At 51.4% G+C, this 24,500-nt stretch overlaps 1 protein-coding gene across 1 annotated transcript in view; it reads left to right on the top strand.

The window, feature by feature from the left end:
- The first annotated feature begins 351 nt into the window (after positions 1-351).
- ARRB1 (arrestin beta 1) overlaps positions 352-24,500 on the top strand; it is an 80,616-nt gene continuing 56,467 nt past the window's right edge. The window contains exon 1 of the mRNA XM_023736498.1: positions 352-407. Coding sequence (XP_023592266.1) covers positions 388-407 — 20 coding nt within the window. The 5' untranslated portion in view covers positions 352-387. The remainder of the gene's footprint in view (positions 408-24,500) is intronic.

The raw sequence follows: 24,500 nt of genomic DNA, 5'->3' as shown, positions 1-24,500 counted from the left end.
CACATTCACACACACAGCTAGGCACGCACCCTTGTGTACCGGCAAAGGCAGACCTCGGAGCCCTGACGTGTACCACTGCCCTGCCCTCGTGGCTCGCAGGGCGGTGCGCGAGCGCGCGCGCGCACACACAGACACACACACGGTCACATACACACCCCATTCGGCTCCACGCCCCTGGCCGCGGCCCGGGCTCTGCGCGGCGTGGCGCTGCTGGGCTGCAGGCGGGGACCCGGACGGGCGCGGGGGCGGGGGCGGCGGCAGAGGCCGGGCGGGCAGAGGAGGCGGAGCAGGCAGCCGGGAGCGGGCTGACCCGCACTCCTCCTGCCGGCCGGGGATTTTCCAGCTGGGACGCTGACGCCGCGGACCTCCCGCCGGCCACTACGGACCATGGGCGACAAAGGGACACGGTGAGTGCGGTCGGTGGCCTGGTCTGGCGCGCGTGGGGGCGGCCTGGGCGACAGCGCGGGCGAGGGTTGTAGTCTGCGTCCTGGGGCTGCGTTTGCAGTCACCTCAGGACCGCTGACGCCTGGGTCCACGGGACCCTGCTCACCTCCGCCAGAGGTCTCTTGCATGGTCAGTGGCAGGGGCCGTAAGCGAGGGTACCCAGAGGGTGAGGACGGGGCCGCCCCAGCTGCCTCGCGGCTCCTCCCCGAGACATACACACTCACATACTCACTCATGCGCTGACACCCAGCACTGGCCAGGCAAACGCAGAGACGCATGGGGGCAGGTTGACACACAATGGCACACACTCACGTGGACACACGGGGCACACTCACTCATGGGCACACTCATGCCGGCACACACAATGACATTCACTGCCACACACTCGCCATATACGGTGACACACTGTCACACACACTCGCTGGTACACACTGGGGTATACATTTGGCAACACATACTGACAGTCATGCTAGCATATGTGGGTACACCCTTAAACACAGAAACACAAACACACCTCATGCTGGCACACGCACATTGGCACTCAGTGACACACATGCACACTGTCACTTGCACTCACTGTGATTCTTTTGCTGTCACCCTCGCTGACCACACACACTTATGCTAGCATGTATCTCACCAACACAATGGAACGCAAGACCACACCAACGCTGACCCACACAGACACACATCAGGCTGATGCCCACACAGAGTGGCACCCCACGGGCACAAGCAACCGACCATGGGGCTGCTGACACATTCCCTCCAGTTCCCACATGGTAAGAAATAGAAACATACACACATCACACAGGGTGGGGGCGCCTCGCCTGGAGCCTGGGAAAAACAGGTCCCATGGACTCTTTTCCTTTCCCTCTGACCTCCTGAAGCCTGGGGTGGCTGGCCAGCATCTGTTTTGAGCTAGAGATGGCGAGAGGGGCTCCTATCGTCTTAGAAGCCTGCCCTAGAAGATCTGACTAGGAAAGGGAGAGGCTATGCCTCTGAAATGGGAAACTGGGGCAAAAGGAGGGGAGGGGACTGGGGCCTTGGTATTCAGCTTTGTCACCCTACTTCTATCTCCATCACTCTTCCCACCCCCTTAGGTTCTGATAGAAGCCTCACCCTTGTCTCTTCCTCTTCCCCACCCCTTTTTGCAACCCCCTCTTTTTCAATTTTTCTTTCTTTACCCTCTCCCATCCTTGTGTCCCACTTCTCCTTCCTCCCCTCCCTCCCTCCATTCTCTTTCCCTCAACCCTCCCTCCCTCTCTCTCCTTGTTCCCAACAATTATTTATTCGAAGCCTACTGTGTACTAGGCACAGTGTGGGGTCAAAGATGTGCAAGACACATTTCTTCCCGGAAGGAGCTAACAGACTAGAGAGAAACCGCACTAGTGGTCGTCACATTCCTGGACCACTGACAAAGCAGTTTCTTACCTACTGCCTTCTGAGACTCTCAGTAGCAGGAGAAAGGTCCTACAGAAATTATTTCCATTTTCTGGAAGAAGGAACTGAGGCTCAGAGATAACTTATCCTCTTAACGTTTAGAAACTGCTTCCCAACCATCCTCCTGATAGCTCTTCCAGGAGGTTAATTTTCTTCTTCCTGTTTTCCAGAAGATGAACCAGAGTGTTAGAGAGGTCACCTGACTTGCCTAAGGTCAAAGGGTCGGAGGCAGGGCAGAGGCTGGAACCCACCTGCTCTGTTTCTCTGTGGCTCACTTTTCGGCACTGCCAACCCCCTCACGGGCCGTGGGTTTGGGAGCCACGGTGGGGTACCTTGCTGTGTGTGGGGTGCCCAGGCTTATGGGGGAGGCTGCAGAAGATTTTGAAGCATCTGCATTCACCTTGATGGCTACTCCCTATCGAAGCGGGCCTGGCCAGCACTGTGGTCCAGGTGTCTGTCCTTAGCAGGAGAGTGACTCCTGCATTGAGGTCTGGCTTTTCTCCCTGCAGGACACAGTGGGAGTCAGGAGTCATAGCTCCTCTCCTCCATTCTGCCTGTGCTGCTTCATGATCAGGGTGACTCAGCCCCTCTTGGGCCTTGGTTTGCCTTTTGGTGACTTGGGGAGAAGTGTCATTGCTCCCCTGCTGACATGGGTTGTCAGCAGGATGGGTTTACCATGAGCAGCTAGGCCCCAATGGACACCTGTTGGAGACCCTATCTCTGGGGCCACGGCTTTTTCCATCACTCCCCCTGCTTTGCCTCTAATTCACTACAGAAACTTGGGGACCTTGGGCAATTGCATTCACCTTTCTGGACCTCAGTTTTCCCATCTGTAAATTGGAGCTGTCAGTTGTGCTTACTGCATTCACGGTGTGTGGATTCCTTGTGCTTGCTGAATTCATTGAGCAGGAAAGGGGGCACTGCCTGAAGTCTGGCAAAACTCTACCCGATGTCCCCCTGCCCCTGCAGCCCCAGGAAGCCTCCCTCCCCCTTTCCAAACAGTTTATCTGAGTAATTTGGTAGAGAAGGGCAGAATCAATAATAGGCTGTACCCTGCCTTATTTTGTAAGCCACAGGATTCTACTTTATCTATGACTTAGAAGAGGAAACTGCAAATATCCAGCACTCTAAGGATCAGAAGCCATCGCATCCATCCCTCCACTTCGGATTGCTCCCCCGGCATGAAAGTGACAATAAAAATTAATCAGAAACTGCCACTGCCCCCTAGGAACTCCCACGGTCAAGGGGGAAAGAGGGGATGAGACAAATACCTGAATAGGACTAATACAGGGCAGGTAGTATGATAATTGCTGTAACAGGATGCTCTGGAAATAATTGTACATTCATTCAACAAATGCTGAGAATCTTCTGAGTGCTAGGACCTGGAGTTCAGAGATGACTGACTCCACTCTGCCTCCAAGCAGGTGATTATAATGCAGGGCGACATGTTCCATGGAAGACCTAAGGACGAGTTCCCAACCCAGACCTGGGAAGGGGACACGGTGAAGAAAGCTTTCCTGGGAAGAAAGTGGCCTTAGAACTACTGAGTTCATCTAGAAGGATGGGGAGACCAACGGGGTGGGATTGGAGCCATCACTCCTGACCGAGGGTGCAGATGTGTGGAGGCTTGGAGGCATGAAACAACACAGGCAGTCTGAGGGCTGGGCTGGGGATGATGGATGAGCCTTAGGAGGTAAACACAGGCCAGTCACCAACAGCCTGGAATGTCAAAGTAAGTAGATAGGATTTTCTCCTGAAGTGGGTGGTGATTCAGAGAAGAGTGTGAGGCAGGGGAGGGGTAGGAGCAGATTTTCAGTTCACTGGAAGCAGGGGACCAGTGAGGAGGCTGGGGAGGAACCTGAGAGAAGACAAGATCTCAGCTAAGGCTGTGGGGAAGGTGGAACTGAGAAGAAATATTAAGGGGGTGGAATCCGTCAGCCTTGCTGGTTGACTGGACCTATGTTGGGTCTCCGGTATGTGTCAGGAGATTTCCATGCATAATCTCATTTGAGTCTCCCAATGATCCAGTTAAAGTAGATATTGTTGTTCCCATTTTACGGATGAAGAACAGGCTAGGAGAGGTGAGATAACTTGTCCACTGTCATTCAGCCAGTGAGGGTTGAACCTAGGCCTGTCTACCCACAAATCTCTTTCTGCTGCTCCATACTTTTGCCCAAAAGGAGGGGAGCTTATCTCGCTCACAGTTGGCCTACCACTGCACCCCTAGCCTCAAGTTGTGCGTCCCTTCTGGAATGTTTCCACCAACTCAATTGGCAGCATGAAGGATCAGATTTAGACAACAGGAGGAACTTCCTGAGAGGCAATAGGATGGAGTGGAATCTCCTTTCCTGCAGATGTTTATGAATTCTTCTTTTTCTGGGATGGCGGAAGAGGGCGGGTGTGATGGGACATGTAATCACCGGTTCTCTGTGAACCTTGGCTGTCATCTCTCTTGGTGGTTATGTCCCATGTGAACCATCTTGGCTGGAACATTGGGAAGTCCTGTGGCTTTGGCCAGAGATGCTCCTGGGGCTACTAGGAGCAGGAGCATTGAGCCTGGCCCACCATATCTGATCCCCAATCCCAGGCTGGCATCTGTAATTCAGAGCTCTCTTCCTTCCAAGTTTGGGCCTTCTTGCCAAAGCCTTCCCACTGGCATGGGTTTTCAAGGATCCTGAGTCTTGGGCTTGCCACTTCCAGGGCTGGTTACAGTTCACCTCAGGGCTGTGATAATGGGGGAACAGGCTGGGAGTCAGGGCCTCCTGGCCTCTACCAGTCTACCTTCCACTAATGCCAGAGTAACCATGCTGACTACCTCACTCGGGCCTACAGGAAGGGGCAGGTTGGCGAGGGAGCCAGGACAGCCATCTTTAGACTGTTGGGGAAGATATAGGGAGGCAGCTGGATAGATGGGTCTGGATCTCAGGGTAGGAGTGAGAGGCAGGGATTTGAGTCTTCAGTGTAGAGATGATAGCTGACTTGGGAGGGTGCATGACATGGTCCAGGGAGAGCGTAGAGAGTACGGAAAGAGGATGGTCAGGGACAGTGGGGGCTTTGGAGAACACTGACGCCTGAGGGTGGAGCAGATACAAAGGATTCTGAAAGGAGGTGGAGAAGGAGCATCCAGAGAGGTAGGAGGCAATTGAAGGGAGACTATGTCTTGGGAGCCAAAGAAGCAGGAAAGGACCAACAGAGGACAAGCTTGAGAAAGGCCCCTTGGATTTAGCCAGAAGACAGTCACTGTTGACCTTGGTGAGAGGGATTTTGGTAGAGTGGTGAAGGCAGAGCCAGACTACAACAGGCAGAGGAGGGGGAGAGGGGAGAGGGCCCTGTTTTTCTGCAGGCCTGGAGCTGGGGGTGGGCTTCTCAGAGGAAGGGGGTGAGGCCATTGGCTAGGAGTGATGGGGATCTGGGAGAGGTCATCCCATCTGCCCTCTCTTCTGCCTGTTGCCTAAGGCAGAAGTCTGCTGCCCTGCACTCTTCCTCCTAGGCTCAGCTCAAAAGACCCTGATGGGTTAGGGGGAACATTGGGGTGAGTGTGAGCTGGTCCCAGGGCAAGGTGGTGCTGGGTTCTGAAAGGAGGGGCATCTAACCCTGGCTGGGGGCCTTGGGAAAGGCTCTCTGAAAGAGGTGAGCCCTGAGCTGGGTTCCGGAGCATGAGGAGGGCCTAGATGGGAGGGAGTGTTCTGGACAGAAGGGCAAGCCTCTGCGTAGGTGCAGATACTGCGCACAGGTGCGGGAGTGTGAGGGGAGAGGCTGCAGAGGCATGTGCAGCTCTGGCTAGTAGGCCTTGGGGGCTGGCGTGGTGGAGCTCTCCAGTTGCTTTATACTCATTTATTCATGTCGCAGGTGTCTTTGTTCCCCAATTGGTGAGCTCCTTGTGGTTCCAGCTATTTTTATTTCCTGTTGGTTGCTCCATTATCCCGCTCCGGGTCTGGTTCATAGGAGATGCCTGGCAGAGGTTTGTTGAGGTTTAGAGTGAACTCTTTCCTCCCTTCTTGCCTCTGCTCTTAGCCAATTACTCCCTAAATGTTGAAATTAGATCTTCCCATTACACTGGGGGGAATTCTAAGGATGTAAGGAAGCCATGTTTCCCACTGGGGGAAACATCATTAGACTGGGTGCTGGGGGGAGAGGGCAGGACTCCTCCATCAGACTGGGAACTCCTGAAGGAGTCATACCACAGCCATCAGAATGGGGCTTCTGATGGTGAGTCCCCCATCAGCCTGGGGACTTCTAAGGGGGGATATCTCCCACATCTGATTGGAAGCTAATGGGTGAGCCTGGGTGTCCACCATCAGACTGGGGTTTTTGAAGGTGAGGGCTATTTCTCCACCATCAGACTGGGTGCTTCTGAGGATGAGGCCTGTTTTCCTCCTCAGACAAGCTTCTGCAGGTGGGAGCCATTCTCACATATCAGAGTGGAGGTTTCTGAAGGTGGGGCCATGTATCCTGGACAAGTCCTGGGATTAGAACAGATATCATCTCTGATGGTCCTGGGCAGCCTCCCTCCCTCCTTCTTGAGTGCAGGATGAGTCCTGCCTCAGAGGTGGCTTGAGTCTTAGTAGGGGGGTGTAGAACAGACGGTGGACAGGACAGGGTAGCTGCTTTTGAAAGGGGAACAAAGGACTCTTGTCCCAGCACCCTCCCTCCCTCCCCGAGAGGCCCTGGCCAGGTCATCTCTCAGGAGACGGGCCTCCTTCCTGGGACTGGCCTCATCTTTAGTCCCAATTCAGAGGGACTGCTTGTTCCTTCCCAAAAGAGCTCATGCCAGACAAGGCCCCCAGGAGGCCAGGCCCCAGGAATGGCACCAGACAGGTTCCCGGTATTCTGTGTGACTGAGGTCACCACAGCAACTGAGCAACTTTCCCTCTGTCTTGGGCCGGGCCAGTCCAAGGGGTGAGATCACAGCTGACTATGGGTCCCTCTGCTCCTGGAGAGAGATGTGTCTACTGCTGTAAAGAGCCTTGAGCAAGTTGGGGTACTGTTGGCCAACATCAGCCAGTAAGAGGCAGGTTCAACATCCGGGTCGTTCAGCGACCTCGAAGCATGCAACCAGAGGTCCAGGGACTGATGTTGTTCAGCGCTCAGAGTGCGTATGGGTCTGGATAAGCATGAGGCCCTCTCATGCTGGGTCTGGGCCTCTGGCTCCCACAGACAGTCCTGCTGGTCCTTTAGCAGCTTCCCCACCTCCCTCAGCGTGTACAATCAATGCACATGGACAAGTTTTGGCAAAGGGCCAGAAGGGAGTGGGGAGTGGAGTGCTGGAATACACCATCTCAGGAGGGTCCCAGAGGTATGTGCTTATGCTTACTCGTTGCTGTGTGACCTTGGGCATGGCAATTATCCTCTCTGGGTCTTGGTGTCCCTCTGGAAGTCAAATCAGTCAGCATGTGTGAGGCCCTTCTCCCTGAGTCACCCTTCTCCCATGTTCTACTAGTGGGTTGGAGGATGGCCTTTCTTCTCGGAGGCCAGAAGTGGAGATTGGGCAGCTCAGGCACCTACCACAGACCAGTGGGACCAAGGGAGACTACTGAGCCCTGGACAGGGATGGGAAGGGGGTGCTGAAGGCCAGGAAGGAGTCAACTCCTGCTTGAAAGAGTGGTGCTCCCTCCCATGGAATCAGGTCCTTGAGCGAGCAATACTCCACCTCTGGGGTCTCATCTGCTGCCTCCTTCTCCTCCCAGAATGTCAGAGTATTTGTAGTAACTGGAAGTTCCTTCACGGTTTCGTTTGACTCAGCTCAGGCTGTTCCCTCCACATGGATACCTGTCCGCCTCTTCCTTTCAAGATTCAGCTCAGGGATCACCTCCTCCAGGAAGCCTTCTCTGAGTCTCCAGGCTACTTGGGACCCCTCTGGGCTCCCATCACCCCCTGCACTTCCTTCCCTCCATCATCTGATAAGCATAGATTAGAAGCTGATTTGCCTAGTGGTTAGGATCAAGGAAGAACCAGATTCCCCAGTTTCAAATCCCAGCTCCGCCCCTTCCTAGCTGGAGAACCAATTATTTAACTCTTTCTCTGCTGCAGTTCCCTCATCTGTAAAATGTTGTGGTAATAGTGCTTGTGCCTAGGTTGGTGTAAGGATGAAATGAGTTAAAATATGTAAAGCACATAGGCTAGTCCCTGGCACATGGCCAGTGTTATGTGTTAGTTCTTAGGATGACCTCTTACTGGGTCTGCCTCCCTCACCAGGCTGTGAAAGGCTGTGCAACCAGGAAGGACCCTGTCTGATGCGTGTGTGAGGCCCCAAAGGGCTCAGCACAAGTCTGTCTTATTATTGGCCCTCGTTATATCATTGGTTACCTGACCCTACACAATGCCCTTCCTGTTCTTCAAGGCCTGGGTCACACATGGTCTCCTCTTCCAGGTAGCCCTCCCTGATCTGCAAGTGCTTTGTGGCCTTTCTGCCATCTTCTCTCCCTCTCATGGCACTTGTCCCTTCTTCCCTGCCTGGGTCCTGGTTATTTGTACAATTGTGATGTTCTCTGTATGACGCCAGAAATGCCTCAAGGACACCTGGCCTTGGTCTGCTTGTCCCCAGCACCTGTGCAGACTTGGCATGGCACTGAGCTCCATTAATATCTGCTGAGTGAAGGAAGCTGAATGTGGGTGTTCCCCTGGGAGAAGATATTCTTGAGGGGTGGACAGTGTAGCTGATAAGGATGATGGGACATCATTGCTGATTTCAAAATATCTAAAGTGGTCCAGAGCCACAGGAATTAGATTATTCCTGACTGACTTTGCCTTGCTAGGAGAATGCATTTTCTGACAACCAGAGCTGCCTGGCAAGGGGATTGGTAGCCCCTTTCTTCCTGCTTCTCCCTCAATCTAGAATGCTATCCTGGCTTCCCCCTGTGTCCAAATCCTACACAGAGATTTAAGCTGGGATTTGAAACCTGGAAATCTGGTTCTTCCTGGGTCCTAACCACTCAGCTAATCAGCTTCTAACCTATGCTTATCAGATGACGGACTGAAGGAAGAGCAGGGGGTGATGGGAGCCCAGAGGAGGAGCCCCACGCAGCCTAGAGACTCAGAGAAGGCTTCCTGGAGGAGGTGATCCCTGAGCTGAATCTTGAAAGGATTATGAATAAGTGCCCCAGCCATGGGCACATCCCCTCCCTAGCCCCCAGAAGGTGGGCTCTGTTCTTCATCCCTATCCTCAAATGTTCACCTAGTCTTTGTGGGGCCTGGGTAGTGGTATGGGGGAGTAGAGAGTCCTCTCTTTAGGATAGATATCTGGGTCTGGCTACAATGCATCCAGGGTGGTCTGACCTGGCCTGAGGAAGAGACCATGGCTTCCAATGACCCACCGGTGATCAAAGAGCTCTTTATGCAGCCAGAGAGCCCTCCCTGGGCCAGCAGAGCACGGAACTCCCCTTTGGTTTCCCACGGGGCAAGTACTCAGAACCCACCTAATTACTGGCGACAGAGTTCTGGGCACTGGATGCGGTAGGCTGCAGTCATAATCAGCTAATTAAACCACCCAAGAATTGCTGCTTGGCCAGAGGAGTGGAGAGAAGGGGGGTAGGGGTGGTGAGGCTTGGAGGAGATGGGAAAGGGAGAGGGAGAGAGATGGGGTAAGGTTTAGAGATTCAGCCTGCAGAGCAGAGCTAGGAAAGGGGAGCAGGAAGCGGGGAAAAAGAGTCGGGGAGCAGGGAGAGAGACAGATGCAGAGAGAGGGCTACCAGGGGACAGCACCCAAGTGAGATCAATCAAGGGCAAGGGCTCTGGCCTGGGATACAGGGACCTTTATTACTCCATTGCTGTTCCTTGACACCATGGGCAAGCTGCTTCCCCTCTTTGGGCCTCAGTTTCTCCATGTGTCAAACCAGATCCTTTCCTTCTCTGTCCTGCAGCTGGAAGGGGAGAGGGTGGAAAACAGAGGCAGGCAGGTGTAGCCAGACAGTTGGCCTCTGGCAGCCTGTCTTTTGGAAGGGGAGATGGTGTCTGGTCTGATCCAGCCTGAGACTGAGTTGCTGTAGGTTAATTGCAGGGGAAGATTACTGGTAGTAGCAGGCAAGCTCACCTCCCCCAGGACAAACTGCCCTTGGGCCTGGTTATGCCCCTGTCCCTGCCCTGTCCTCACGACTGTCCTGTGCTCCCCAAACCGGTGTCCTCAGCAAGTGACTGTTCCAAGGATTGGCAGGGTCTTTTCCATCTGTCTAGGAATTTCCCAAGTAGCACCCCCAGGGTAGAGCCCACAGTTTGAAGATGGATTTTAGATTCAGTCCCAGCTTTGCTGTCCAGCTCTATTGCTCACTAGCTCAGTGACCCTGGGCAAGGGTCTTAAGCTCTCCGGGCCTCAATTTTCTCATTTGGGAAATGGTTGTAATAATATCACCTACTGCACGGGGTTGTTGTGAAGACTTAGCAGGCTTAGCACAGGACTGGTCCCAGAGTAAGGGCTTGATAAAAGAAACCCCACCAAACCTGTTGCCCTTGAGTCAATTTCGACTTATAGCAACCCTGTAGACAGAGTAGAACCATCCCATAGGGTTAAGGACTTGATAAAAGGTCATTATTATTCAGGACTGGGAGTGGATCTCTTGGTTTTCTGTCTCTGTTGTCCCTCTCCCCGCGCCCACATCCTCTCCTCTCTGCACCCCTTCCCTCATCTGTGCAGGACTGTGCATACAGCTGGGTCCCAGGGGGTGGGAAGTTTCGTTGGGCCAGAGGAGAAGCTTAGATGATGGCAGGAAAGGGAAGTGAGATTGCCCATGGCTGGCAGGGGCAGGAACAGTGTGTTGCTGGGGTAGCCCTGGCCCTCTCCCTCTTGGCCACTCACTCATGGCAGGTTCTCTAGGAGAAAGTGGGGAGAACTTAGGGAGCAGGAAGCCCAGGGCAGGGGGTTGTACAGGGCCTTGGCATCCTGGCCCAGACTTCTCTCCCTAAGCCCCTGCCCCTGGGTGTGGAGCCCAGAGCCTGGTTTTCTGCCAGGGAAGCCAGCAGACCACTGTTTCACACACTCAGAAAACAACAGCCCTTGCTGGTTCCCAGCCCCAGGCAGGAGGTGCCTTCGTGGAGCTCGGGCACTGGGAAAGCAGTGGCTGCTGCAGAAGTCTGTGGAGGTCTGGAGGAGAGGCAGCAAAGGAGGGGAAAGAGCTACCTCCCCATCCCTCAGCGCTGGGCTGTGACATGCCAGGGCCTCTGACTCCAAGGAAGCTGGTTATATAACACAGCATGACTCCAGGCTTCGTTCCTCCATTCTCCCCAAAGGGGTCTCGGAGGAGGCTCTGTTTTGCTCAGAATTCCTGAGCCCAAAAGGTCATTGTGATCATCCCCCTGCCTGGGAAGGAGGAATGTTATGTGCTGCCCACATCATTTCCATGGAGAACTGTGTGCTTTCTTAGTGCAGGCCACTGGGGTTGGCTCTGAGCACTGCCTCCCCACTCTCCTTCCCACACTCCTGGGAGCAGAGCTGCAAAAGGGAGAAGCCTCATTAGAGGAAACAGGCCCTGTTCTGATATAATTTGCCTGCAAACTGCCCCCAGAGGGGAGCTGGCCTCTCTGCAGCCAGAGGAACAAACAGCCAGCGTTTTTCCACTCAGTTCTACGAGCGTTTCTCCAGCGCTTACTGTGTGCCAGGCCATACCTCCACTTAAGGCATATCCCCTGAAGTCACCTGACCCACCCTAGTGACGTGGGAAGGTGACTTAAGGAGCCACTCTGCTTCAGTCTCCCACCTAACACTGTACCCTTTCCCAGAGGCTGGGGGCCTGGCTGTCCTGGGTTCTGGGGTGGCAGGGAACGTGATGACCTGGAATAGCGCCTCTTGGAGCCCTCTGGGTAGGAGTTTGCAGAGCTGGTCTATATCCCTTCTACCCAGCCATCCCTGCCCTCCAGAGGAGGTTCCATGAGTAAACACTTCTCCAGGTATCTATCACGTCTTAGGCCCTGTGCTGGGCACTTGAGATATGAAGAGGAAACAGGTAAGTCTCCACCCTTGTGATGCTCATGGCATTTTGGGGGAGAGGCTGATGAGGAAATAGATCATTACAACATCACAAGATGGGGAATGGGATCAGTTTATACTGGGGGCAGAGGAAGCCCAGTGGTTAAGGATCAGAGGCAGCTCCTCAGAAGAGGGGACACCTGAGCAGGCAAAGGTGAATTTGGGGTGACCCAGAGGTGTCACTTGTTTTGGCTGTGTCTCTGTGACAGACGTTTTTGTCCAAGACTGATTTCCTTCTTTCATCGGATACTTGAAGGCCCACCACATGCCAGGCACAGTGTCAGGCACTAGCTTCCCCTGCGGTCAGGGAGCACAGACTGCTTTAGGACGAAACACCTAGGGTGGAAAATGAAGTTATGCCACATGGCACCACAGTGAGTGTTTTGGGCCTGGACAGAGGAAATGGGGCAGGTGTTTGAGGAGAACCTAGGCACAGCAAACTCACCATTGGAAAGTGGGATCTGCCCAGCAGCTGCATGGAGATCAAAGGCATCCCCTCAGCAAAGGAGACCCCACAGAGGGTCTGACGGGGGTGCTGACGACTGTCACCAGAGGAGCTGATGGGCCTGAAATAGTCAGGAAACCATGTCTTCCGAGAATCGGCTCTGGGTTAGGTCTGCGGACTGGCAGCCAGAGATTCCTAGGGGCCCTACAACTCCGGAGGGCTGTCTCTGGGAACATTGAGGCTGAGTTGCCGGTGGAGAGGGCTGAGGTTCTTATCTCCCCTCTACCTGTAGCTTTGTGTCTGTGGGCGAGTTTGTCAGCCTTGGGGAATAATGTTTCCATCCCTCCTCTGTTGTATCTGTGCTAATGAAAGTGCCCAGCACGTCAGCAGGGCTCACCAAATGGCTGATTTTATTGTTGGTCTGGGTAGCCCCAGAGCAGGTGGAAGAAACCTGCAGGCATTTTTAAACTCAGTGAGAAATTTTATTTTTGGCAAGAGATTTTTTTTTTGAATATTCTAAAAATGACAAAGACGATTCCACATCATAATCAAGTGGTTAATACGCACATATTCATTTCTCACATTGAGTGCTGACTCTTTAGCAGCAGCGAGTCAGTGTGCATACTTGAAACAGTCCAGTGAGCTTTGATGTTCACAATTTGCAGGAATAACATGATCAGAGTAAACTTTCTGTAGGAAGAACTTTAAAGAACCATGATCTGGCTCCAGGCTGAGCTCTGACCCAGGCCACAGACCGGCCCTCTCCCTCTAGCCCCAGCTTCCATCAGCATGTAGCACTGGGGTGGGGATGTGCTGAGCACCATGGGTAGCCCTAGCTCAGGGCACTCACCCTGCAAGGTGATGCTCTCTGAAAGTACTTTCCTTCTTTCCATTCCCACTGACCCTGACTCAGTTCAATTCTCATTCCTGGCTTGGACTATTGTAATAGTATTCTAGCTGGTGTCCCTTTGCTCAGCGTAAACCCTCCAAGACATCTCTGAGCCTCTTATTGACTGAATAATCTTTCTGAAATTCACATCTGACCAGGTCCTACACCAGTTTACAAACTTCCGTGTCTTCTATAGGAAAGTCCACGTTCTTTAGGTGGCACTTGAAGCCCACCATGGTCTGCCCCAAATGTCCTTCCCATGCTGTTTCCCAGCTCTCCCACCACACAGCCAACTCTCTGGCTACACTGACTTTTATGGGTGTTCCTCAACAGACTTTGTACTTTCCACAGCTCTGTGCCTTTGCTCAAATTGGTCTCTTTGCCTGAATGCCCTTCCTCCTCTGACTGGTGAAATCTTACTTATAGTTTAGGGTTGAACTTGAAGTCACCTCCATGCCGTTCCATTGAACACCTTGTGCTGGGTTCATTTTATGTGCTCTCAGCATGCTGCCTCCTTTGTGGAGCCTTCCCTTGACTCTGCTCCCTTCTCAGGCTGAATGAATTCCTCTCCTCCGTGGCTCACTTAACATCTTGCAGGCTTCCATGATGGCACATTGTATTGTAGTGAGCTGCTGCCATGTCTGTTTACTCTGCTAGAGGACACCTTATATGTCTCATACCTCTTGGATCCTCATCTCCTAAGAGGGGCTGGCACACAGTTGGAGTGCAGTCCAGGTTTGCAGAAGCTCACTGAAGCAGGAGTGCAAGCATGCACATACACAATGTGGAGGAAGTGAACCCTGAGATGCAGACCAAAAGGAGAAGCACTCTTTCCCTCTTCTCACTTCCTTTCCGGCCCTAGCACTAAAAGACAAGCTGAAACTGACTTTGAAAAGAGAAATGTATACATTTTTAAAAATGTATATACCACATTGTATTTATGAATGTTGATGAACACTTGGGTTGTTTTCGTCTTTTGGCTGTTGTGAATAATGCTGCAAGACCATTGGTGTGCAAGTATCTGTCTGAGTCCCTGCTTTCAATTCTTTTGGGTATATACCTGGGAGTGGAATTGCTGGGTCATGTGATAATTCTATGTTTAACTTTCTGAGGAACCACCAAACTGTTTTCCACAGTGGCAGTACCATTAGACATTCTCACCAGCAGTGGGAAACGTATACATTTTGAACTGGGGTGGGATCTTTAACCTAAAGATGATTAAATGAGGCATAGACTTCATTTCTTCCTTCCTTCATGTGATACACATTTCCTGAACACCTAGGGCGTGCTACAAAATAAATTAAATAAGACATGTATTTAGATTTTTCTATCTTCTTCATGTTGTTCATGCTGGAACCTGCCCTTTCCTTTATCTGTCTTACTGGATCTGAGTTCAAATCTTGGCATGTCACTTGTAGCTTTGTGATTCTAGGCAAGTGATGTCACCCTTCTGAGTTTTCTTATATATACCACGGAGGTGATAATACCCTCCTCATAAGGTTGTGGTTGATAATGTGCATGAGGTGCTGAGCAGGGTGCATTTGACAGTGGTTTTTCATTGAGTGGTAGCCACTCAGACTGGAAGCTTCTTGAGGGCAGTGACCATTGCCAGTTCATCAAAGTGTCCTCAGTGCCCAGTCCAGCACCCAGCACATGGTACATTAGGTGATCAACCATCCTAGTTCTTCCAGGACTATCTCAGTTCTGCAGCTTGGGAAACCCCTTAGTCCTGGCTGAATCAGACAGTTGGTCACCTTACAGTAGATGCTCCATAAAGGTTTGTTAAATGGACGTGTGAAAGAATGAATTCTGAGTGAAGGACAGAGGTGGGACTTGGACAAGCAAGAGCAAGTGCTGAGGGGCAGTGGGGCTGGCTTGTGGGGAAGAGGTGGTTTTGTGAGAGAGGAGGTAGCCGAAGGTCAGGAAGGTCCCACAGGTGGACAGTGGGAGGTGAGGATGGGGACCTCTGTTGCTTAGCTGGTTGTGGAGAAGACATAAGGCCGAGTTAATGAGGCTATTGATTTGAAGTAGATTTCAGGCCTTCAAGGCCCATTGTTCTTCCTCTGACTCACCCAAGAGAAGGCAATGGTTTATTTCCACTTTTTCCAGGAAGACCTATAATGAGTCCCCAGCTGCTTCCCTGCCTTGGTAGCTTGGGGGGGGGGGTTGGGGGGAGTCTTGCTTCTCGGCTCACTGTGTTCCAGCATGTCTGTCCACTGCCCTCTGAGTTGTCCATTGTGGTCTGAGACAAGACTGGACAGAGGCCCAGGCTGGGATGTGAGAGAGCGGGGCTGCAGCCCATCTCCACCATGCTGAGGTGCAAAGACTGAACAAGGCCTCAGTTTCCCCACCTGTTCCACAGCCTTTCCTCCCATGGCCTCTATGAGACATCACTTGTGGAAAACCCCTTTGCCTGTCTGGTACACAGCAGGTGTACAGTGAGTGTTACTTGTTGCCCCCTTCTGAAAAACGGGGACAATAAAACCTGCCCTGCACGTCTCCCAGGGCTGTAGTATGGGCCAAGTCGGCTGTGGGCTGTGGGGACACTTGGTAAACCGTGTTGTGCCCTACAGATGTGAGGGGCTGGGGTTCTTGATAGGGCTGCTCCTGCTTGCCCGGTGTTCCAGGCACAAGGTGGAAGGCTGACCCTGCCGGCCCAGGGATGGAAGGATCCTTTCTGGGATGTGCTCCAGAATCACAGAGAAACCCAGTGGTGCTGTCAGTGTGAACATGGAGACCCTGCAGCAGACCCTGGACTCAGGTGGGCTATGCTTCTGAAACCACCGCAAGAAACCGAGTTGGACCGGCCACGGGAAAGGGTTTAGTAGCAGCGGGAATCATGACAAGAAGAAGCAATGTCCTCCCGAGCCTCATCTGTCTGTTGGGCTGGAGGCAGGGCCTTTGTGAAGGCGTGTGGTGATCGGATCGCCTCTGGGCCCTTCCTCCAGCCCAGAGGCGGATTCACCGTGAGGCTGAGGAAGCTTCAGCTTCAGCCCTTCACACTCCAGGGCCACGTGCTGAGGTGTTCTCATGGAATTTGCAAAAGGAAGATATTTTTGTACAGTACTCTTTTTCTCTTAAAGAAGGCTTCCAGACTGTGGAAGTGCCAGGCCCACAAGCCTGAATGTGCCCTCTGCTCTGAACAGGTGGTTCTTTGGGCGGGATGTTGGTGCCACGTCTGCTGTGGGTCCTCAGGGAGGTCTCCTCCCACAACATGACCCTAGTCATCGGTTAGAGCCCTTGGCACTGAGGCAGGACCTGAACGGCACGTGGGAGAGCCAGTTCTGGCCCAAGCTGAGCCATCAGTGCCTGCTTGCTGTGTATGACTAGGAAGACCTGTCTGCCCTTCTTCTCATCTGCAGTATGGAGGTAATACCTACGTGGAAAGTTTGTGGAAAGGTTTTTAAATATTATACCCCAGGTGAAACTGCCTGGTACAGCCCCAAGCTTGCAGCAGGAACTCAGTAAATGTTGGTGGAAGCTGCATGGAGATGGTTCAGGGGAGCCCACCCTTACACTGGGATTGAGCCAGTTCAGCTGTCTGTCAATTTCACCTGCTGTGTGTCCTGCCTGGGGCTGGGCCCCGAGGATAGGGCTGCCAGGGTGGGGTGGGGTGGTCAGATGAGCTAACAGTCAAAGTGTTGATAACCTGTGACTTACAGATCGCCTGGGAAGGGCTCTTGTAAAAGGAATGGGGCCTTCTGCGGGGTTGGAGCAGGGTGAAGTCTGGGCTGGCCTTTTCTGCTCCGGTCAGGGCCTGAGGAGTCTGGCTGGTTTTGTGCCTGAGAAAATCCTCCAGGGCTGGCTGACCTGGCCTTTCCTGTTCGGGTACTCCTGCAAACTCAGGGAAGGGTAGCTTGGTGTCTGCATTCAGTGGCCTCCTGTCCCTCTCCAACATGAGTGCCCCCTTCAGGGAGAAGAGGAAGAGGAGTTGGATGGGATGGGAACTGTGAGAAGGAACAGAGGCTTTGGTGTCAGGTGGGTTCCAAATCCTACTGCTACTGCTTGTTATGTCTGTGACCTTGGGATAGTTACATACAATCTATCTGAACTTGGTTTTCTCATCTTTAAAATGGGGATAATAATATCTCTCCCCTCCTCTCATAGGGTTGTGGTGAGGCTTAAATGAGATAAAGTAGGGCTTAGCACAGTGTCTGGCGTGCACACACACACACACACACGCACACACGAAACCAGTTACCTTTGAGTTGATTCCAATTCATGGCGACCTCTTGTGTTTCAGAGTAGAACTGTGCACCATAGGGCTTTCAGAAGCAGGTTGCAAAATCTTTCTTCTGAGACACTTCTGGGTGGGTTTGAACTGCCAACCTTTGGGTTAGGACTCTGGTGCGTAACCATTTGTGCCACCCAGAGACTCCGCCTGGCACACAGTAGGTACTTAATAAATGCTGATTGCCCTTCCCCACCCCTCCGCCCCATGGCCCTCATTGAGCTCTCCCTTGTACTCTGCCCCTTTACCACTTGTCTGTGCCCCAGTTGGCCTGTGGGCTGCTTGGGGGCAGCAGCTGTATCTTGCTCGTCCATCGCTTCTTCCCCCGAGCCCTGGCATGGTGACTGTGCCACCCCGAATTGGTTAGTGAGAAGCTACACTGGTCCAAAGAAAAGGGCCCTAAATTTTAGTGGGAAACTCGCTTACTCTGCACCTACTGTGTGCTCCTCCTGGAGTACTACTGTATGGTCACTGCCCGTCAGGATGTGAATGGTCACTTATAACTGCTGTTGTGACCCTGGGGGCAAGTGAACACTTAAAACTCCCTGGATTCAAGTCATTATGTGGTCAGCTTAGAAGGTCTGCCTCTCCTCCTGGAATGTGAGTGCCACAGGGGCTGTGTCCCCAGATAAGGGTGCCTGGCTCAGTAGCACACAGATATTTTTATTGAATGAATGGCCGTCCCTTACTTTCCCTTCCCTGGAGTCAGGCCTGGTTTAACTCCTTGCCCTGCCACTTACTAGTTGAGGCAAGTTTCCTCATCTTTAAGATGGGGAAATAATTGTGTCACATATATCAAGCCCTCAGCTCTGCCTGAGACAAGGTAAGCACCCAACAATGTCAGCTGCTAGGTTTCAAGTGATCTCCAGGGTCCTTCCACTTCTGACCTTCAATCACCTCTCCGCCTCTGGCTGAGACTGGGAGAACATTCCATTCCTGACAGACCCTCTCTCTCCAGGCTTCACGATGGATTTGGAGCTCTGTGCAAACTGTTTATGTTTCCCCAGCAGAGTTTATTACCCAGCCGGGCCTTCTGCAATTAATTACAAGCAAAGCAAATAACTTGGCCCTGGGAGGCTGGGCTTGGCATAAATATTTACATACAGCCAGGGCCCAGCCCAGGGGCTGGGCCCTTTCCTCTTGCCTTGGAAATAGAGAGGGATTAGGGGATTAGGGCATGATAGGGTGTGGTGGGGTGCCAAGGAGGAATAGCGCAGAGCCTTTCTTTCATCCTTCGCCCTTGAGGTGCTGTGCATATACTTTCTCTTTTAATCATTTTAATTACCTGAGAAGAGAAGTATAGGCCCTGTTTGCAGATGAGAAAATTGAGGCTCAGCTAGGTTAAGCAATTTGCCCAAGGCCACACAGCTTTCTGGGGAGTGCCAGGGTCTGAAAGTTCACAGGGCAGCTGTGTAGGTAAATGGACTAGAACAAAGAGGCTAAGGAGTCCCTTAGTAGTGCAAATGGTCAACATGCTCAGCTGCTAGCCAAAAGTTGGCAGTTCAAGTCCACTCAGAGGTACCTGGGAGGAAAAGCCTACTACTTCCAAAAAATCAGCCATTGAAAACCCTGTGCAACACAGTTCTACTCTGACACACATGGGGTCACCATGAGTCAGAATGGACTTGATGGCAGCTGGTAGAAGCTGAGAAATCAGCGAGGGATTGTTCATTCATTCAACAAATACGTGTCAGGCTCCTGCCATGGGCGAAGAAGACCCTTTCAGTGTCCAGGGGGTCTGAGGAGGTAGCGGTGATCATTGGTGACTCAACTGAGACCGTTTGCCCCTAAACTGAATGCCAGAAACACCGTGACCTCCAGGATGGTCTCATTAATAGGCTAATGTGTGGCAGAAGGCAGTTTAATGGAGGGCGAGGAAGGGGGTGGCTTGTATCGGTCTCTAGGGGTCAGACACACCATCTTAACAAAGAAATGGCTTGAATAGAGGTCATCTTCAGCAGGAAAGTTCCTTTACAGCCCTCTCACTCCTCCAAACCTAGAATCTGGAATTCTAGATCCTTGAGCTAGAAGACTCGGAGAATGCTTGGCTCAAGGTTACACAATAGGAGGGCTACTAGGGACCCCTGGTGAAGTGCTTTTTCTAGTGCATTATGTTTGAGAAATGAAATGATTGCTTCTCAGAGGAAACCCTCACCCTCTGTCCTGCTCCCACATGCCCTCCGTCCATCAGGGCTGTGAGTTCTGTGTTATGTGCTGCCCCTTCCAGCCCAGTTCTTCCCATTCCACTTAACAGTCTTGCTGTGCAGGTCTCTGAAGCAGACTACTGCTCTTCCCTCTTTGCAGATAGGAAAACAGATCCAGAAAGGAAATGAAGCTGGCTGCTCCTGCCACTGTACCCCTCTTGGACACAGTGTGCCCAGGCCTCTGATACCTATCCTGGAATCCCTTGGTGGGGCAGGAGCCCATCCCAGTGTGTGGGACTATAGCTTCTGGGCCTCTGCGACTTCAGGCCGTAGTGGAGCCAGCCTGAGCCCACCCACCTAGCATCACTAGTGCCCAGCTCAGAGACCCACATGTACCTAATACTCAGGAAAGATGTGATACACCGGATGAGTGAGCGGCTGGTGGGAGCCAGATTGTAGGGAAGAACACTGTAGTCTAGGAGGTGGGGGATCTGGTCAAGTCAACTTCTCAACCACAAATGAACCTCAGTGTTGTCTTTTGGGAAATGAGGGCAGAACATTAGTCCTCACTTAGAGATTACAGTGAGATTAAAAAGCAGCATTAGACTACTCACAATAGTCAAAAGGTGGAAACAGCTCAAATGCCCATCAACAGATGACTAGATAAACAAGTAGTGGTCTATCCATATGATGGAATATTATTCAGCCATAAAAAGGAATGAAGTATTGATACATTATTCCAAGTAGGAGAAGCCAGACACAAAAGGTCACATGTGATTTCATTTATATGAGATATCCAGAATAGATAAATCCATACAGATAAAATACAAATTGGTAGTTGCTAGGGGTTGGGAGGGGAGCCCTGGTGGCACAGTGGTTAAGAGCTTGGCTGTTAACCAAAAGGTTGGCAGTTCGAATCCACCAGCTGCTCCTTGGAAACCCAGTGGGGCAGTTCTACTCTGTCCCATAGGGTTGCTATCGACTCAACGGCAACAGGTTTGGTTTTTGTTTGCTTGGTAGGGGCTGGAAGGAAGAGGAAGAAACTGCTAATGGGTAAGCGGTTTTACTTCAGAGTGACAGAAATGTTTGGGAAGTACATAGAGATGGTCATCGCATAGCATTGTAAATGTACTAAATGCCTCTGAATTGTTCACTTTAAAATGGTTAATTTTATGTTCTGTGAATTTCACCTCAATAAATTAATTTTTTTTAATTGCTGATTAAAAAAAGACAATCTCTGTTAAGAAAGGACACAGTTGTGCTGAGACGTGGGTGTTAGGGTGAGGCTATTGGAGAAAGGATGATGTGGGAGCAAGTGTGTGACAGGGTAAAGGTGTAGCGTGGGAGGCAGCTTGGCGGAATGGTTAAAACCTAGGGCTGTAGGTCAAGACTGCCAGGGTTCAAAGCTGTGTCGCCTTGAGCAGGTTATTTGGCCCCTCTTTCCTTCAGTTTTCCCATCTGTAAAATGGGAATAATAGTGTTTCCTACTTCTTAAAGTTTTCATGAGGATTAAATAAGTCAATATTTGTAAAGTTCTTAGAATAGTGCTTGGCACAAAGGAAGTACTCCGTAAGTGTCAGCTACTGTTATTATCACCCATTCACATTTTTATTTATTTGTTCATTTACCGAGCACCCCCCCTGAGCCAGGCCCTGGGCTGGCTTCTGGGGATGCGGCTGAAAGTATGACTCAGTGTCTGCTCCCAGGAGCTCCCTCACATGCTGTAGAGGAGTCAGACCCCGCGGCAGCCTCCTTCCCGCATCACGCCTGCAACTTCAGCTGTTAATGAAATTGTTCATCACCTTCTGCTCCTTCAGAGCTGTAAGATAGACACTGGTTCCCTGGGACTCAGCAGGGCTTCTTCATGGAGTTTGAAAATGCCCTAGGCCTGAGGGCTGGCATCCTGGGCTTGGAGGGCCTTCGACAAGGATCTAGACCTTAGTTTCTCTACCTGTCACTGACAGGTCAGGCTGGCTGAGCTCTGAGGTTCCTCTCAGCATTTTCTGACCTCCAGGCTGCTGAGCCCCATAGGCCCGAGTTGGGCTGGGGCCTTTGCTGCAGCTGTGGGGCTGGCAGGGGCAGACTGGAGAGCCCTGGGGTGTAAGGTTTGGAAGGGTTCCCCGAGGTCTCTGGCCCAGCCTGTTGAACACATGGGACACAGAAGTCCATATAGGACATGGTGACCTGGAAGATAATGGCCAAGCCTGGTCAGGGGAGAGCCTTTGCGGTGGCCCGGCCGTTCTGTCCTCGGCCCATGCTTGGGATGGGCCTGAGATGTCACGTCGGTTGGTATTTAATTTATAAAAAAGTGGATAGTCCTTACATGTAGAAATTGTTGAGATGGCATATGTTTTGTTATGTATATTTTCACCACAATAATAATAAAAAGAATAAATGAATCCCATACACACACACACACACACACACACACAAACACACAGAGAAAAGTGGACAGTCCTTTCTGGGCTGGTGTTCTCGGCAGCCAGGGTGGGGATCGAGTGGGAGTCAGGGATTCCTGCCTCCTCTCCAGCCTTGGGGGACTGGACTTCTGCCTCTGTTTGGGTACAACTGTCTCCTGTTGGCCTACCCCACCCCTCCAGCAGTCATTCAGGCTCAGCTTTCCTGGACAAAAGCAGTCTGATTCTAGCTACTGCCCTCCTCCCCCCACCATCCCCTCCATGTCTACACCTCCCCTCTGCCATCCTCAGTCCCTCACCCCAACAGGGTTACACCCTCACACCTTCACCTCCAGCACTGTCATATACCCCACCGTGACAGCCACCCCCCCACATACTATCACCCACCACATGTTCACTCCCAGTTACTGCCAGCAAAGTTGTTCCTCAGGTCCTCTCTCTGATGCCTTACCATCTAGCACAGCCCTCTCTAACACCCAATCCTCCCCCAGCTTAGCATTCCAACCACCTCCCCCTGCGCCCGCACCCAGAGCTCCTGGTCTCCACCTGCTGGCTTCTCTCCCAGTCTCACAGAGACTGTCCCCTAGGCAGAGGGCGTGTCATTTCAGGAAGCAGCTTGCCCTCTCTCTTCTCCTTTTATAAACAAAGCTACATTTTGACTGAAGACACGGCAATTCAAGCCTTCCAGAATTCCTCCCCATGGTCTAAAACAAAAAAAAAACCAAACCCGTTGCTGTCAAGTCAAGTCAATTCAAACTCATAGCGACCGTATAGGACAAAGTTGAACTGCCCCATAGGGTTTCCAAGGAGCATCTGGTGGATTCGAACTGCCAACCTTTTGATTAGCAGCCGCACTCTTTTTTATTTTTTTAAATTTTATTGTTGTACTTTAAGTGAAAGTTTACAATTCAAGTTAGTCTCTCATACAAAAATGTATACATGCATTGTTATGTGAACCTAATTGCTCTTCCTATACTGTGACAGCACATTCCTTCTTTCCACCCCTGATTTCCGAGGTCCATTCAACCAGGTCCTGTTCCTCTCTACCTTTTCATCTCACCTCTGGACAGGAGCTGCCCATTTAGTCTCATGTATCTACTTGAGCTAAGAAGCACACTCTTCACGAGTATCATTTTATGTCCCATAGTCCAGTCTAATCTTTGTCTGAAGAGTTGGCCTTGGGAATGGTTTTAGTGCTGAGCTGAGAGAGTCCGGGGGCCATGCTTTCTGGGGTTCCTCCAGTCTCAGTCAGACCATTAAGTCTGGTCTTTTCACTAGAATTTGAGTTCTGCACCCCCCACCTTTCTCCTGCTCCATCAGGGACTCTCTGTTGTGTTCCTTGTCAGGGCGGTCATTGGTGGTAGCCAGACACCATCTAGTTCTTCTGGTCTCAGAGCAGCTGAACTCTTAACCACTATGCCACCAGGGTTTCCCCTGTGGTCTTAGGAGGGGACCAAATAGCAAAGTCACAGCTGAGGAAGAAGGTAGTCAGACCAGACAGAGCTCTCCGGGTTCTCAGACAGCCCAGATATATTTCTTCTCTATCTGTCTTTCTCATCTCTCTCTCACACTGACACCGGTACCACACACTCACACTCAAGGACCCCAGCCCTCAAGACCTCTGCACACTGTGGTCAGGAAAGGCTTCTTCCGGTAATGGACATCATTCATTCAGCCCTTTGTACATCTGAGGGCCTTTGCTGACGTTTCCTTGGTTCTGTGTATTGGGCACTGCAGACATCATCTTTGCCCAAGGGCTGTGAGGGAGGCTGCCATGACTCAGATGAATACAATACACTCTGATAAGTGCCATTCATTCATTCAGTGAATACTGAGTGCCTACTGTGTGCTAGGTGCTGTTTTATCAGTGGGGCACAGCAGTGAGCAAAGCAGGCAAGAATCCCAATCCTCATGGAGCTAATGTTCTAGTGCTATGTCCTAGAGGCAGTAAGGGAGGCGGGGCATCAGCTTAGGAGAGACTCTACCAGAGTTCTGAGGGGCCATTTAAAAGAACTAACAGTTACCTTTTAGTAATTATTTTTTAAAAAATACTTTCACATTTTAGAAAATTTGGATAGGGAGAGGGTAACAATTATCTATATTCCCATTACTTAGAAGTTTTAAAAATTTTTGCTGGTTGCCCTTCTTGTATTGTGTGTGTGCATGAGCACATGTGCCTGTGTATTCAAACTATATATAAAATATATATAAAATGAACTATGTATCAAATGTAGAATACTGCTTTTTTTCCCTCAGCATTCTCCATGCCATTAACTTATCATAGAATACATATTTGTTAATGAACACATCAAGTTTCTCATGTAGATGCTCCATAATTTCTTTATCCCCTTATTTGGCAATTACATTATTTATCATAGTTTAGGAGCCCTGGTGGTGCAATGGTTAAGCACTTGATTGCTAACCAAAAGATTGGCGGTTAGAACCCACCCAGTGGCTCTGCAGAAGAAAGACCTGGTGATGTGCTCCTGTAAATATTACAGCCTAGAAAACCCTGTGGGGCAGTTCTACTCCATCACA

Source organism: Trichechus manatus, unplaced genomic scaffold, assembly GCF_000243295.1.
Source record: "Trichechus manatus latirostris isolate Lorelei unplaced genomic scaffold, TriManLat1.0 scaffold00088, whole genome shotgun sequence".
In the NCBI taxonomy this organism is placed as follows: domain Eukaryota; kingdom Metazoa; phylum Chordata; class Mammalia; order Sirenia; family Trichechidae; genus Trichechus; species Trichechus manatus.
This window is presented reverse-complemented; position numbering and strand designations above follow the sequence as displayed.